Source organism: Gasterosteus aculeatus, chromosome 8 (assembly GCF_964276395.1).
Source record: "Gasterosteus aculeatus chromosome 8, fGasAcu3.hap1.1, whole genome shotgun sequence".
In the NCBI taxonomy this organism is placed as follows: Eukaryota; Metazoa; Chordata; class Actinopteri; order Perciformes; family Gasterosteidae; genus Gasterosteus; species Gasterosteus aculeatus.
Window position 1 is genome coordinate 10,472,766 of NC_135695.1, and position 15,599 is coordinate 10,488,364.

Genomic DNA, 15,599 nt, shown 5'->3' on the forward strand with positions numbered 1-15,599 from the left:
ACCTTCGCCTTGAACAAAACAACAGCACAGCAAGTAGCCCGAAGTGACACAAACAAACAACACATTTGAACCAAGAATACGGGCTGGACCCCGAAGACACGGGGTGATGTTACACGGGTAACAGAGGCTACAACCGCTTATTCATACACTGTTCTTCGTAACCAACCGTGTGACCCAATGTTTAGTCTGCCTTTGCTTTCCATCCTGATAGCAGATTCACAATAACTACCTTGAAGGTTATAATAATGGGGGTGAGCAAGGATTAGGTGTGATTCCAGTCAACAGTGTTGCAAAACCGTAAATGTCTGAACGGAGTCTGGTTTCCCCAAAGCCACTATAGTGCTCAGTGCATCACCGCCCCATCGTTAAAAAAAATACAAGGTTGCAAAATAGAAGAGCTTCCAGCTAATCTTCTTCAAAGGACACCTGCGTGGCCCGACTCAACAGTTGAACACTCCCCTTATTCAGAATAACATGACGGACCGTAGTAGAGATTCAGCAGCATGTGCAAATGGAGCAAAGCACTGATCCTTCAGGAGTCCTCCCCGATGCCTCTCACCGGACCTTTACTGAGCACCGGTCACCAAAACAAACGCTGGTCTCTTATCTTGAAAATGGTAATAACACGAAAGAATAATGAGCTGTGGCATTTGAAGCTGACAGTGGAGGAGAATCGTTTGACTGAGATGTGCGTGTGTCTAAGGCACATAAGTCACTGGCAATTTGAGTCACTTCATTTGAATGAACGTGTGAGATACGGAAACTTATTTCCATTACTTAAAGTCGGCAGCGCTTTTTTGAGCAAAATGAACAAAGGACAGTCCCCATGCTTGTGTTTTTTTGTTTATTTCCTGTATCCCCATTAGGATGTACACAGCATCACTGTGTATGTTCATCTGTAATTCTGCCAGCTTACCATCCTGTCGGGCATCTCAGCCTCCTCTTGTGCGAACAACCTGCCATGCGACGGCTCATTCTCAATCCACATCAATCGATGGGAAGGTTCGATCACTGGCTGGGGTTTTGATTAATGGGGAGTGAACTCACAAGCAGCACCAACAACGGAGTGGACACCACGTGATCACAGCAGACAGACTTATGAATCCAACCTGTGATGTTTGTGGAGTTTTTTTTACTGAAAAAGTTAACATATCTAAGAGGAAGAAATAGAAGATCATGTGTAAGCCTTCTTTAATAATCTAGATTTTTCATAACGAAAAGTTAAGCGGGAGCAATTATTCCTTCTCTCCAAATACGTTATAGCGGAATCATAACCTCTCGAGTTCAGAGGTCAGAGATAAAACCGAATCACGAAGCCGACACATATTATTTTGTTTATCAATATTTACGAGATTCACTTGTGAGTGTGAGTTCAATGATTAGCTAAATATGTCTGTGTTGACACTGAGAGAACAGAATATGTATCTATGTATACAGCCGTCACTTGGGGAGATGGCATTTGACAGCTAGCACAAAGACCTTTGTTAAAGAGATTAACGTACTTTGATCAGTCAGAGAGGCGGGTGAGGAGATTATTACATCGTTATTTGCTAGCTGTTGATGGAAGCTCTTGTTTCCAGTCTTACTGCATTACAAGGACGGGTTCTCGCCTAAAACATAACTTAAAGTTCAGGCTCATCTCTCCCGTCAGTGCCTCCTAGCTCCTGGCCGTTAGCGAACGTTACTGTGGGCAAGATGGCTAACGCTAGCTGTCTAAAATAAACGTTTTTACAATTTACAGCATGTCCCTCGCATTGCAAATAATTTGCGAAAACCCGAGTGCCGTTTTGACGAGACGAGCGTATTTCAAGGATGAACCATCTCCCTTCTTTGTTAGCTATCCATGGGGACAGAGACTAGCAGCTAGCGGTGACGTCTGTTTGGGTGGGTCTGAGCATCTCATAGATGTGGCTAAGTAGCGCAGCTAACGTTAGCTCGCAGCGGCCGGGCTGCGCTGCTGGCCGGGCCTCCTTCACAGGGTTTCCCCCGCCGGTGGTCTCGGGGCGACCAGCAGTGAAGGCGACATGGTTCTCGCTGCGCCTTTGACGACCTCGTTACGGGGAGGGGGTCGGTGGGGGCGTCTCGAGTCTTTTACCTGCTGATTTTTTGGGCGAAGGCGCGGCGTTCAGCCATGGCTGTGGCCGCCGATGAGCTTTGAAATTCCCAGGCAGCCTTTACAGGAGGCAGACTCCGCTTTCCAATCTCCTCGGCCACAGGAAAAACTGGAAAACGGGAGAATGGATGATTACCGTAATGGCAGTAATGGTTTGCAACAGAACACACCCAAAGAAAAGCCATTGCGCACCGTAATGTGTGGAATAAAACTACTAGGATATGTGAATTTCACATAAAAGCCACCCTTACAAATGGCATTCTGTTTAGGTTAGGGTTTAACTACTAGGTTTGGGGTTTTTTTTCATTGTGGATTATGATCAGTTACCATTTAAATTATGGTACCATTGACATACTTAAATGTTGTAATTTTCACTTCAACCCTGAGAGATTAGACAAATAGATAAAATAGATGGATAGATATACTAGTATATACTTTTACAAGATAAAAAAACAAACAAAAAAAGACAAATATTTATACTTAAATATTTGTCTTTTTCCATTCGCAAAAGTATCATATTACACTCTAAGTATACCTTCAGTAATGTTTTTGTGAGTTTCAAACAAATATTCACAACAAGTCATTTAGTAACTATTTAACGGCAGTATGTCAAGACAAACTACTGGATGAAAAATAATGAAATATACAGTACAAACACAAACGAACACAGATGACTCCACATAAAAGTCACACACACACACACACACACACACACACACACACACACACACAGACACACACACACACACACACACACACACACACACACACACACACACACACACACACACACACACAGATTCTTTGAATCTTGAATAAAAGTCACACTGATATATTTTGATTCCGTTTTAAAAAGTTACAAATTAACTACAACTAAATTATAAATAATAAAACATCAAGTAATACGGGATTTCCATGTTCCATGCTATATTTTCTTATTTGTGTTTATCCTGGCGTTTAACTTGAACATTCATATTGATTGCACGATGGTTGATTACTTTTGGATCAAATAGAGGATTCTGGATTTTTATCCGTTTCCCGGCATTTATCATAAACTGGGCCCCTTAGACAATAAACTATGTACTGTCACAAGGAATAACAAGCGAGTGGTTATTTAAACTCCGCCCGCTCGGATGACCCAGATTAACACATCGAGCGTATTCTTGGTCCAGGCGGAAACACCGCGAGATCACGAGTGTTTCTCTGCTACTTCCTCAATATGTAAACATCGGAGACCGCGGCGCAGTATTATTAAGTTACACTGCAAGTCCACGGCGATGCACTGCGTTAACTCATCGGTATTACAACAATATACAACGTAATAAAGTTTGTACAACGTAACCAGGTGGAAGGAAATGAGGAAAAAAATCTCGATCGAAGGCGAAGTTCCGAGGTAAATACTTGTTCACTGCAAGCTGTGATTTCACGTAATTCTCCTTTATGGACTGATCCGGGTCACCTATTCATACTCTCTTCTTTGCACTCGTCTGTGTGTTGTGCACCAGGGGTTGTACGCGGTGAGGGAATGGGTTACATCCCTTGCTGGTCTAAATGGAGAATAAAGGGAGCGACGAGGTGGAAACATTGAAGACAAAGTTCTTGTCTGTGTGGCACAATGTAAAATACAGTAAGTCGTTTGCTTCAGGCTAACACGCACACATTAGACGCGCACACATCCATGCCACCCGAGCTTAGTCCTTTCTCCACTTTATGTGAAGTATACTAGTGTCATGCATTAGTGGTGTGTAGTTTGAACCTGTCCATTGAGCTTCGATCTTAATTTCTCGATTGGAGTTATTGTACTTCGTAGATCAGAATCCGCTTTATATAGGCCTACCAATTATATTCTATGCCCAAATACAAGGGATCTTACTTTTCAATGCTTACATTATACTTGTTCACGGTTCCAGGAACAATTTCTAGGAGGATTTAAATAGACATGCAGCTAAAAAATCAAGGGGAACCGTGCTGAACAAAGACAGGGACATTTTTACAAGTCAAAGTAAATACAGAGAGATCAACTGCAGACACAAGAGCCGGCACAGATACAAACATGCATCAGAATTCAATGAGACAACAACCTACTGCTGTTGAGTCAGCCTTTAAAATAGCTCTATGCCAACAGGTCCACCAAGGCTAGTTTATTTTGATTTTAAAAAATGTGGTTATTGTCTCCCTTTCTATACAGCTTAACAGGGAGAAAAGAGGAAAAAAGGGTAGTAAGTACAATAATAAGAGTAAGTAGGCAGTAATCCTCAGATCTTGCATGAATGAGTGAGTGAAGTCTAGTTTGGTCAAAGGAAAGACAACCAGGTCCTTTCTTATACAACTGGGACCACTGGTTTCCAATTCCCCTTTTCTATGACCCAACCACATTTACTGTCATCTGCACATCATAGCTCAGCAGCCAAAAGAGGCAGGGTCTTCACAATAGGAAGAGTTTGTCTTTTGTTTTTAACCATCAACTTAACTAACATATTGTCTTCTTTATTGTGTTTCTTAGGTTGGGCTCTAAAGTCAAAGACCTCATTCAGTAGAAATTCCCCGGTGTTTCTTCTCGGAAAATGTTACCATTTTAAGGCAGAAGGTATAGCAAACATGCACAGGACTACAATTTAAATACACACTACCTGTAATGATGTTCACATGGCCATTCAGGCCATTAAATCACACAGAAATCCCAATTGTCCACTGTGCACATATCTGAGTGGATCAAACGTCATCCGTTTTTTCCCCAGATGACGAAAGTGTCACTGAAGCCTGTTACGATGCCTCCGACGAGGACTCCGTCACGGGGAACGCCGAAGCTTTCCGCAAGGATTTTGCGTCCCGAGTGTGGCTGACCTACAGGGAGGAGCTGCCGCCTCTGCCCAGCTCCCCCCTGACCTCCGACTGCGGCTGGGGCTGCATGCTGAGAGCTGGGCAGATGATGCTGGCTCAGGCACTCACCCTGCACTTCTTGGGCCGAGGTGAGTAGAATGTCAGCGACCCCACCTGAGAAGAGGTCCAACCCTACATGATCATAGGAAAGGAAGAAATGCGACATATATTTCCTTCTTAGAAAAGTGGATTCATTTCTTTCTGACTTTACTTTAATCATTTAAATTTTATTTTGAAAGGTCTGATCACATTCGATCATTCATTTGATCATTTGAGCAGGTAAAATTGCATGAATTAAATGGCTTTTCACTTCCGGGAATATTAAACCATTGCGAGGAGTCCCACACTAAGCTTTTTTTGATTCACAAGTCAGAAAGCTCTCTCTCAAAAGGCTGATTTGAATTCTCGGACTAGCTGGAATTATTTGGTTGTGAAAAAGAAAAATGTACCTTCCTTCATTCTTAACAGCCCCTGCTGAAGTGCCCTTGGCCCAAGAGAAGAAGCTACACATGTAGATATTTTGAGATGCTTACACACTGCAGTTCCCAGGCTTTTTTTTACTTTAAATTAATACGGAGATGGACCGTGATTAATCCGCAAACACCTGTTTGTAATTTTACAGAGATCTAATAAGGACAATGTATCCAGCATGGTAGCTCCAGTGGCTGATGGGGTGTCCTAGTTCTAAAGAAATAGCAATAGTAAATCAGATATCGGATCGCTCTAGGTCATTTTGAAATGTACTGCAATTGGATCCCATGTTCATTTTCTTTATTTTAAATCAAAGCAGTAAAGGGAACTTCTAGCCGGTTTAGACAGTTTCCTCATTCTCAGTCTAAAAAGGAAAGTTTAATTTGGTTGATGAAAAAGCATTTAAGATGAGTGAATTCCTCATATCTGTTGGATCTATTGTCTCTGAAGTGTCCTAGACTTTACAGGTCCTCATAATGAGAGTTTAATGTAGTCATTTGGAAAACAATATTTAAAACTTGTTCTTCTGTCCAATCTAAAATATGTCACTAATGACATATTTCTCTATAAAATGACTAATGGCCACTTAGGGATATTTATTGAACAATTTCACTTTGATTCACTTTGGATCAAGGTCATTTTGTTAATGCCTTAGACTCTAGTCTGGCCCATTTTATAGCCTGAGCCACTCCCTTTCTCTCCGCCTTCGGCTCCCACTCTGTTTGTAAGGCTAAGGCATCGTTAAAGTGAAATACTGGGACACTCAAACTTTATAATTGAACAGAATGACACCTAGTTGGTTACTGAAGGGACTGTCTGTCTCTTTAAGAGAAAAACCTTCAATTTAAAGTTCTAAAAGATGTTTTGCTCGCTGTAAATTAAACTTTGATCAGGTCCACGGACCCTCAAAGATACTTTGTCAAATAGTTGTTGTTCTATTACAAACCTGTAAACGTGTTCGTACACTACAAATAAAACCTTCATTTCACATCTCATCTCTACAACTATGTCCTTGTAAAAGGTGTTTTTCAGTGGCACCCTTTTTAGATGGGGATAATTATGTATTACTTATTTATCATTAATAATGTGTTGTTGTGTTGGTGATTTCTGGCTCAACCTCTTTATCTACTTGCATAACATGACAAATAATCCTATTGAAATTGGCACCCACAGACATGCAGTATAGGATATTGGTAGTCCGAGGTACTGTCAGTGGTCTAAGAAGTACAGTTGATTAGCAAAATCAAATTTGTATCCAAAGGCCACTTTAAAAACTCAACCCTAGATTTGAGTCTCTGATGTGGATTATAGCTCGTGATTTTTTCCTCCACAGACTGGACCTGGTCGGAAGCGATGTCGCTCCAGCCTTTAGACGCAGAGACCTGGACTGCCACCGCAGCAAGACGTCTGGTGGCCTCTCTGGAGGCCTCTCTTCAAGGTTCCCCCGGGGCCTCCGATCAAGCTTCACCGCCCACGCACCAAGCCCATGCCCGGGGATCCGCAGAGGAGGCAGACGCTCATCTGAAAGAGATGTACCACCGCACTCTGGTGTCCTGGTTCGGGGACAGCCCCTCGGCTGAGTTAGGCCTCCACAGGCTGGTTGGTACGGGCCTGACTATGGGAAAACAGGCGGGGGACTGGTATGGGCCTGCTGTGGTGGCACACATCCTCAAGTAGGTCCCAAGGCAGGGATTTCAGAGTAATGGCTATTTGAAACATTGCATTTCACGTTTGACATCTGGGTTTCACATGAGTATTTATTTCTGTTTAAGGCACAACATCAAAAAGTCTTTGTTTATCAATTACTACGTAGATTATTTTTTCCGGGGTTAATTTTATCCATAGTTTATGAAATAAAGTTCCAATAAAAACATTTGTATTGGGGAAGCTTTAACCAGATAAATTAGATAATACAAGATAAATTACTTTAATATCAGTGCAACAAAATGATCATGAATGATTTTCTGTCAAATCAACTAATGGACAACGTGTTTCCACAATATTAATGCCAATCTTTATATGTACGTATACTACTAAGCCAGATCTTTGAAAATCGTCAGAATTAAATCGATGCTAATAAACTGTGTAAGCTCCTGACATTAACTTGACATAACCTCTGCATGTAGACATTTAAATCCCCTCCGTCTGGTTTCTCTTAGGAAGGCTGTTGAGGAGGCGATGGACCCCGGCTTGGCGGGTGTAACTGCGTATGTCTCCCAGGACTGTACAGGTATGAAAGATGAGCTGCTGATAAAAACAGGATACTGGGCACAACGCCCACACTGACCCTTTCTCCTTCCACCATCTCGCTCTGCTGCTGGGAGACTACGAAGAGGCTTGGAAGGGTGACAGGAGACTCACTGTGTCCATTACACAACAAATACATCAACTCCAAAATCTATAACGATAGCCTGAAAACGTTTTTTACGTTCAGCAGCCAGAACAGAAGAAAGCTGGTGTGACAGCGAGTGTCTTCAGTGTTATGAGTTTGATATTAGAGAGTCCCAGAGAGATGCGACCCTCTGTCCAAAATAGAATTAATCAAATGTCCATCAGAGTCAACAATGTGGAAAATCATGTTCTAATATTTGAAGTAATTTATCAATGAGATATGTTAAACATGTACTATTTCCTATTCCTCAAAAAGGAAGGATTCGCTTTTTTAATCTGTGTTGTTGCACTATAAATTGAATGCATTCGGGTATTGTAAGTGTGGTTGGAGGTTCGAAAAATAATTGCAGCCCTAATATAATGAGCATGCATCCTAGGTATTTACAGTGTGTTTGGACAGAGTCCTGGAATTTGTCAGAGGGTAAAGAAGAACATCTTTTAAATATGTGTGATTGGTTCGGATGCTACATATAATTGGACATTTTGGGGACGCTCATAAGAAATAAGAACCATCTCAAATAAAAAGAAAACACTGACCGTTTCCTCCAATGATGTTGACATAATTTCAGCTAAACTGACAGACGGGGCAGACATGAAAACAAAGTGACCCTTTTGATATTGATCCTCCATAGTGTACAGTGCTGATGTCATCGATAGCCACGAGGCACCGAGAGCAGGGCCGTCCTCCGCGGAGGGACCCGCATCCCCGCAGAGCGAACGACCGGTTTCAGCCTCGCTCCCGCCAGATGGCCGAGCCGTGATCATCCTCATCCCTGTGCGGCTGGGAGGGGAGAAGACAAACCCTGACTATTTTAACTTGGCAAAGGTGAGGGGAACTATTGTTTTGAACTCCTTTGGTGTTGGATGGATCACATGTAAACTCACAGGAGTAAAGTAACTAAGCGTCGTTATTCTGTCACTGAATTAGATTATGTGTATTTGATCTCCCGGTCAGCTCTACTTTGTATTTCTCTGTCCCTGTTTCCGCATGTAGAGCATACTGAGTCTGGAGTACTGCATAGGCATCATCGGCGGGAAGCCCAAACAGGCCTGCTACTTTGTAGGATTTCAAGGTTAGTCTTAGCTTCATGCAAAACAGAGAAAGACACACAGTGAGCGCACGGTGTGAATAACAGATTCTTTTGCATAATATACCCTTCCTGTGTGACGAGACAAAGTAAGTTAATGTATTCCTGTTTGCCTGAGGAAAACTGAGAGGAGTGGAGATGGAGGCAAGTGAGGCAGGGCTTACTTTATTCCCTCTGACCCATCAAAGCCTCACCCATTTATCACAGGTAAACCTCCCAGGTTGTGAGCTGTAATGGATTTCCATAGGCGGCTTGCATTAAATTGTGTCCGTGCCCCAAAGTGAGCCACTCTTCATCACCTTCAGGAGCCAGAAGGAACCTTCAGTTGTACATCTTGGCAGTCAATATTTACGCATTTACATTTTACCAATTTGAAATACAGCGGTGGATGATGTCTAAATGACAAGCGATGCATTCTCACTGCCAAGGCGCGGCACAGCGAGGCATTTATCACACGCAAATGGTCGGAAATAATTGGGTGTTTGTAAAAGTAATTTCCCCAACACAAAAATTAAATGACAACCTCTTTTTTTTTTGTAGGTGTAAAGAATGTGGTTGTACAAACGCGTCCGATTATGCAGAATTTAATCCGCCGCGGTAGATATTAAAAAGCAACAACCTTCTGGGAGGCATATTTGACGCACACAAGCCTAACAGTAGCCCAAGCGGGTGACTTTGAGCTACTCTGCATAGAAATTGGAGAGAAGTGCGTTTTCGTAATAATCCGATGTTTTTGAATAACTTGTCTTTTGTTTTGTCCTTGCAGATGACAGCTTGATTTACATGGACCCTCATTACTGTCAGTCTTTTGTGGATGTCAGCACCAGCGATTTCCCTCTCCAGGTAATGTGAAATTACACAGACGAGCTGACTGGGGCCCCAGTAATGTGAATTTAATAGTTTCTGTTAGTACTTAAGGTATGAATCTTAAAGCAGCCCATGGTCCAATTACCGAGTCCCTATCTGCTGATTTATTTGCTGCTCAGATGTGTGAAGCTGCCACTTAAGAGAAATACGGCAAATACTGGATCAGGTATTCTGAGCCTGAATATTTCAGGACCCATACATAAGAACCCTATAGTAACTCTGTTTAATGCTTTGGCATGCAGGGGTGTGACAACACACCCAAGTTGTACATTTATGGATGCCGTGACAGCAGATAAATAGGATTTCATTCATCAAATGATGCTGAATACATCTTATTTGCTGTAGTCATGATGTGTATGTATGGCCCACAATTGCAACACATTGTCTAGCCCTTCGGCCTGATGAATATTGTCTAATGTATTTTGTCTCTTTTTGTCTAGTCATATCACTGCCCCTCACCGAAGAAGATGCCTTTCAGCAAGATGGACCCGAGCTGCACCATAGGTTTCTACTCTAAGAGTGCTCAAGACTATGAGAGAATAAGCCAAGAGTTGTCAAAGGTGGGGAATAGTGCTGCCTCACACGGGACGTCTCACAACAATTATTCTTTATCGCGATGCTCATATATTTCTGATTCGTGCCCTTCAAATATGTGATCAGGGTGATAAAAGTTGACCAGCAGGTGGCAGCGTTTAGCCATGAATCTTCTCTCGCTTTGCTTCCCCTAGCCGGCCAACATGTTGAGGAGATGTTGTAAACCAGACGTGAAACAATGACATCAGAATGAATGCACTGTCATTTCTCAGCGGGTTAATCATGGTTAACTAGGTTAAGTGATGAAATTCAAAGCAAACCTTGTGAAGTGAACTTGGTGGGGGCAACACTAGTGCTCCTTTGAAACCCTGTTGTTGTTGTTCCAGGTGCTGCAGCCGTCGACAAAGGAGAAATACCCGGCGTTCACTTTTATGCAAGGTCACGGCAGAGATTACGACCTGTCTGCAGGTTTGACCCCAGAGAAGAGAGAATGGCCCTTCATCCGTGACCCGCGCAGGACGGTCACCACTACTGGGGACTTTGTGCTGCTGTAAAGGACTACTAACTGGGAACTTCTTCTTTTAATGAATCCAACTGCTGATATCCAAAACCTCACGAGAGAGCCTTTTGTGACATAGTTACCATAGTTACTTGGTTAACGCATCATGGAAACTTATTGTAGTACTTTTTGCTTGGAAATTGTCAGGAAACCTTTGGTTATTTGCTTAATTCAGTGAATCAAAGTGTTTAGTCATATGAAGGAGACAAATACTTTTAATTTTTAACCATATATTTGTTATAAAAACTTCAAGCGAGCGGTTTAAAGCGACTTCTATTCAATTTTTATTGGATTTGTTGTCGGTGTTTTTAGTGTTTGTCCATTTCAAAATCCTTTCACGCAGGTTTTGTTATGTGGATATTCTAAGAGTAATGTGGAGTGTTCTAAAAGAATATATTATTCTTTTATTATTATTATATATTAAGATTATAAGAAATATTATGAGTGGAGCGTTCTCTGATGATAGAGTCCAGTAACCTTTCCAAACTTATGTGCCAAATAATGAAAACCAGAGGATTTCTTTACCCTTCACCCGACACCTCACCAGCAGTAGCATGTGGAAGGGCATAATTCTGCACGACATCTTTCAATCCAAACAAACATTGTTTTGTTACAGCAATAACATTGGGTTGGGTGATTACAAAATGGTTTGCCTGCATTGTTATATTTAAAATGGTATTGATTTCTGATTAATGCAACACCAATGCAAGTGAGCAGGGGTGACAGTTAACAGTGAAACGGATATCATCATTTATCATATCTCATTAAGTGCTATCTGTTATGAATTACCCTTTGCAATGTAATTTGTAATACTGTATGTAAGATGATTTAACATATTCTTCTTACACACACTGAAGTCGAAACATAAAAAAAGGGAATTAGAAAATATTTAGATTAATTTCCTACCCAAAAACGACGTTCAACTTTCCAAATCAATATTGTGTGCAATTAACAATTTTGGCCAATTATTTCAAAGGATTCGTATCATTTCAAACCACGCTTTTTGTATTATAATAAGTAATACAAAATGTAATCTTTCTTACTTTTGATTTTCTTTTCTGTTCTGAATAAATTATTCTGTTTCTAAATGATCCTTACAAAACACCTCTACAGTCTCCACACCTTAAGGAGCTAGTAATGAAGAAGTACACTATTAAGACGTGTTAGGTTGCAAAGCTTTGTTGCAGCTTTGTTGTAGTATGTAAGTAAATAAGTAAGTATCCTGACTATTTTTTACATGTTGCCCTGTATTACAATACGGACATGTTTGTTTGAATAAATCAACCTTAAAATATGTTTAATAACATGTCAAATTCTTTTTAACACTGACAGGCAGAAGATATTTGACTTTCTTAATGGGTTTGCTTCTTTTCAGTCCACTTGGGGCATTTGAAGTGAATCTAGTTAAATAAAAAAAAATGTTTGTTTCTTTTTCAGTGCTTGATGCAAACTTCAGTGGTGTGTTGAAATGCATTCAATCTCTTTCTCTCCCGGTCAAATGTAATAGATTAAAACTAATCGTACGTGCTAACCATCTCTACAGCCCATTAACCAGGGACCGGAAAAAATGTGACCCAGTGACACTGCCAGCAATTGTGTTCCTCTGCAGGGGAAAAGAAAATTTCCTTGTGTGCAAAGCTCTGTTACCATGGATAATCTGTGTGTTTCCCCTTTAGTTTGAGCCATGCCAATCTGTTTTCCTGTACAATACAAATTCTTGTATTATGATGAGCCTCTCTTTTTAAAGGAGCGAACTGTCCCTTCTGTGACAGAGCCGGGGCAAGGGTGAGGATGGATGGACAGAAACCAGGAAGAATCTCCCATCTGTTTTCCTGCTCTACCATGGAGAAGCAATGGCAACGCAGATAAAGGCATCATTTAGATCCCCCCGTCTGATCTGTGTGTCCGGCCACGTCCCGTTTCTTTCTTTCATGGACGGCCGTCCGGCTGTGTGGACAGAGCGGGAACATCAAGTATGCAGAGGCAAAGGACGAGCGACATTCTCCAACGTTGGAGGATGGCAGGGTTGAATGGACAGTGGGGAGTCGTAGGGAGGGGGGGTGGGGGTTGAGGCATTTGGGGGATTTTTTTTTGTCTGAGACATGAAAGAGCGTCTGTGCTTAGGGGGACGCAGCGCTCTGAGGGTTGCCTGTGTTCTCCATGTATTTACAGGGGATGTATGAATATTTGATTAATGAGTCACAGACTGGAGGGATGAGAAATAAGCGAGTGGTGGCTTTACGAAGCTATCCGATCATATTCACACACACACACACAGGCACGTACACTATGCCCCCCCCCCCCCCCCCCCTCCCCTTTGACACAGCTGCCTAAAGTGTCATTGACATCGCAGATTCCGGAAAATCTAATCTGCAGCCGGGCAAATTCCTCACAAAGAGGGAGTCCATGAGAGTCAGATGGATGGATGTGTGATGGGGGGTGGGGGTGCGCATAAAGGCCCAGAGGCGCCAAATAAAGATTGTATTTTGGTGTCATCTGCAAGAGGAAATGGGTTGTGGCATGCAGCCCTTAGAGGGATCAACAGAAAAGAGGCCTTCCTTCATCATACTTGTTTTAGGAATAAACCCCTGATTAGGTTTAGTCCTTAACTTGGACTTGGACTTTACCTACAAACCAACAAATGTAACCTGAAAGCCGCTGCGGGAACCTTGATACATGGGTTAGCTGTTAAAGGTTGAGTTTGTAGACATGGTCTTCAAAATAAGAGAGGAAAGTAAACAGTAAATGGGAAGATTTTGCAAGTGCAAACACTATGCATTTTTCAAAACCTTAAAAGTGAAGAAACCTAGGAAAAACAACGACGCAGATGTCTCAAAATCAGTCATGCAAGATCATTCCTCTATTTTGCCATGAAATAAATGGTACCAGATTAAGAAGAAGGTGCATATTAATATGTTACCCCTGACAGGCCCATTGAAAATTGTCTCAGTACTGTGTGTTGAGCCTTCTGTGTCTTATGCTAAAAAAAATGTTTTTCCTTTTTCCGTGACAATATAATCAAAAAAGTCACTTTTAGCTTTATTGAAGAAGGTGACAACAGCAACTGTCGTTTCTATTCCCTCTAACACTGTGGTTCTCAGGATCTCCCCCAGCCAAGATCAGACCATGATGGATGATACTGAGAACATCCAGAACAATTTGATTTAACAAAAAAAAAAGGAATGTCACAGGGGGAAAATCTAATACGCCCAGTCTGTGTCTATGAGAGCGTAAAAGTGTGTGTGTGTGTGTGTGTGTGTGTGTGTGTGTGTGTGTGTGTGTGTGTGTGTGTGTGAAGCTCTAAAGTGATGTGTACAGTCTTTTTCATTCACGACTTGTGTGTAAATTTATGTGGATGAGTGTGTAGTTTACATATGTACGTCTTGTGTGTAAGTCATTCTAAATCTTAGGTGTCACACTCCCCTCCTGTCTTCACACCAGGTGCAAGGGTGCTAGATTTATACCCCAGTAGCCCTTGCCCATCCTTGTGGAATGCCATGCATCTTCAAACAGGTACTTCACTTTGAAATCTCATCTCGGCGTGATATCTCTAGGCGGCTAAATATATCCGGCTCCCGGATCCTGCAGCCGTCGGAGCGTAAATACCGGCTCTGCTGCATCAGACTGCATTCAGTCTCCAAGTCTGTCCAACCAACTGTCTCCACCCGTCTCCTTCGACCAACTCATCCCTGATCTATCCTGTTCACCGGAGCTCCTGGAGAAGTGCTGAGGCACTGCATGCCTCACGCATCTCCTCTGGGTTGAAGCCAGACCGATGTCATGATGCTGTGATTAATCAGCACCACACAGGAAAGGAGCTTTGAAAGGTCCACCATCACGTGCACATGACCAAAAGCATGTGAAGGTCGAAGGTTCCCCAACCCGGGAATCAAAGAGAAGAAACATATTTAATAAAACGGCTTTTCTTGGAACCTATTGTTTTGGAATCACCAGTGCAGAATCCCCCATCCGTCACCTTTTCCAAACAAATGTGTATGAAATGTAAGTATGAAATTATTCAATATTTATTCACTTTGGTTACATTAATTTATTGTTTAGAAATAGTATGTACTTTTCTATTATTACAAACAATTTAAAGCTTAGAAAACAAAAAAAGTCTGTAGGGAAACATGGTCCTCTGTTTGCATTCGTTTGCATTTTGAGTATCTATTTTTAAGAAGCAGTCCTAATAGTATTGTGTTAGTAAATCCAAGCAGCTCAAGATTCAGAGGAGCTGTATCTACATTAACATTAATTTCACAGCAAACAACTATTTGCCATGTACAAATATAGCAGATTAATGTTTACCCGAGCAGAGAATGAAGTCACTCTGTGTGTGCTGTAGCCTCTCCTTGCTTTGTGGACATAGCACGGGTCAGCGCATGGCGGCGGCTCTGCAGCTACAGCTGATACCGCCCCGCTATCACCTGGCAAGCCACTGAGCAAGCAACTTTACAACTTGTTGTTTGAATTGAAATTACTCCTTGGACAAGGTCAGAGTGCGTTATCATAATTTAGTTTTTTTGTGGCATTATAGATGAGTGAGGAAATTCCGTTCTTGCTTTACTTCACATAAATAATTCTGCAAACCTCATGCGAGTGGGTCGAATTTGCTTTTCCCTTATTATTTTGCATCAGACGTCCGCTCTTCCCGCCGAGAGGAGTGTACCGTGGCAGAGGCCCAAAGCAAAGCTGC

At 41.9% G+C, this 15,599-nt stretch overlaps 2 protein-coding genes across 32 annotated transcripts in view; one reads left to right on the forward strand and one right to left on the reverse strand.

Moving 5' to 3' along the window:
* Window positions 1-2,256, reverse strand: part of dock7 (dedicator of cytokinesis 7) — a 41,072-nt gene extending 38,816 nt beyond the window's left edge. For all 30 annotated transcript variants that reach the window (XR_013468592.1, XM_040183395.2, XM_040183394.2 and 27 more), the window contains exon 1: window positions 2,096-2,256. Coding sequence is in view for 29 of the 30 variants with exons in the window: in XM_040183395.2 (XP_040039329.2) it covers window positions 2,096-2,133 (38 nt within the window). In the remaining variant the exon portion in view is untranslated. The remainder of the gene's footprint in view (window positions 1-2,095) is intronic.
* A 1,011-nt stretch (window positions 2,257-3,267) lies between these two features.
* atg4c (autophagy related 4C, cysteine peptidase) lies at window positions 3,268-12,198 on the forward strand. Of its 2 annotated transcripts, XM_040184880.2 has the most exons (11): window positions 3,268-3,506; window positions 3,619-3,740; window positions 4,617-4,700; window positions 4,852-5,082; window positions 6,798-7,137; window positions 7,624-7,694; window positions 8,488-8,681; window positions 8,850-8,928; window positions 9,710-9,786; window positions 10,251-10,370; window positions 10,731-12,198. In XM_040184880.2, the coding sequence occupies exons 2-11, from the start codon at window positions 3,665-3,667 to the stop codon at window positions 10,896-10,898; spliced, it is 1,440 nt and encodes a 479-aa protein (XP_040040814.2). In that variant the 5' UTR covers window positions 3,268-3,506; window positions 3,619-3,664; the 3' UTR covers window positions 10,899-12,198. The 2 variants fall into 2 exon arrangements, with proteins under 2 accessions (XP_040040814.2, XP_077964257.1); XM_078108131.1 differs by lacking the exon at window positions 4,617-4,700 and having other exon boundaries at window positions 3,307-3,506.
* Window positions 12,199-15,599: the final 3,401 nt, after the last annotated feature.

Bases quoted from the DNA above. Each gene is read 5' to 3' on its own strand.
- atg4c (XM_040184880.2), top strand. From the start codon at position 3,665: ATGGAGAATAAAGGGAGCGACGAGGTGGAAACATTGAAGACAAAGTTC. The intron at 3,741-4,616 runs GTAAGTCGTTTG...TGTGTTTCTTAG, and splicing joins GTGGCACAATGTAAAATACA to GTTGGGCTCTAAAGTCAAAG. The intron at 8,682-8,849 runs GTGAGGGGAACT...TTCCGCATGTAG, and splicing joins ACTATTTTAACTTGGCAAAG to AGCATACTGAGTCTGGAGTA.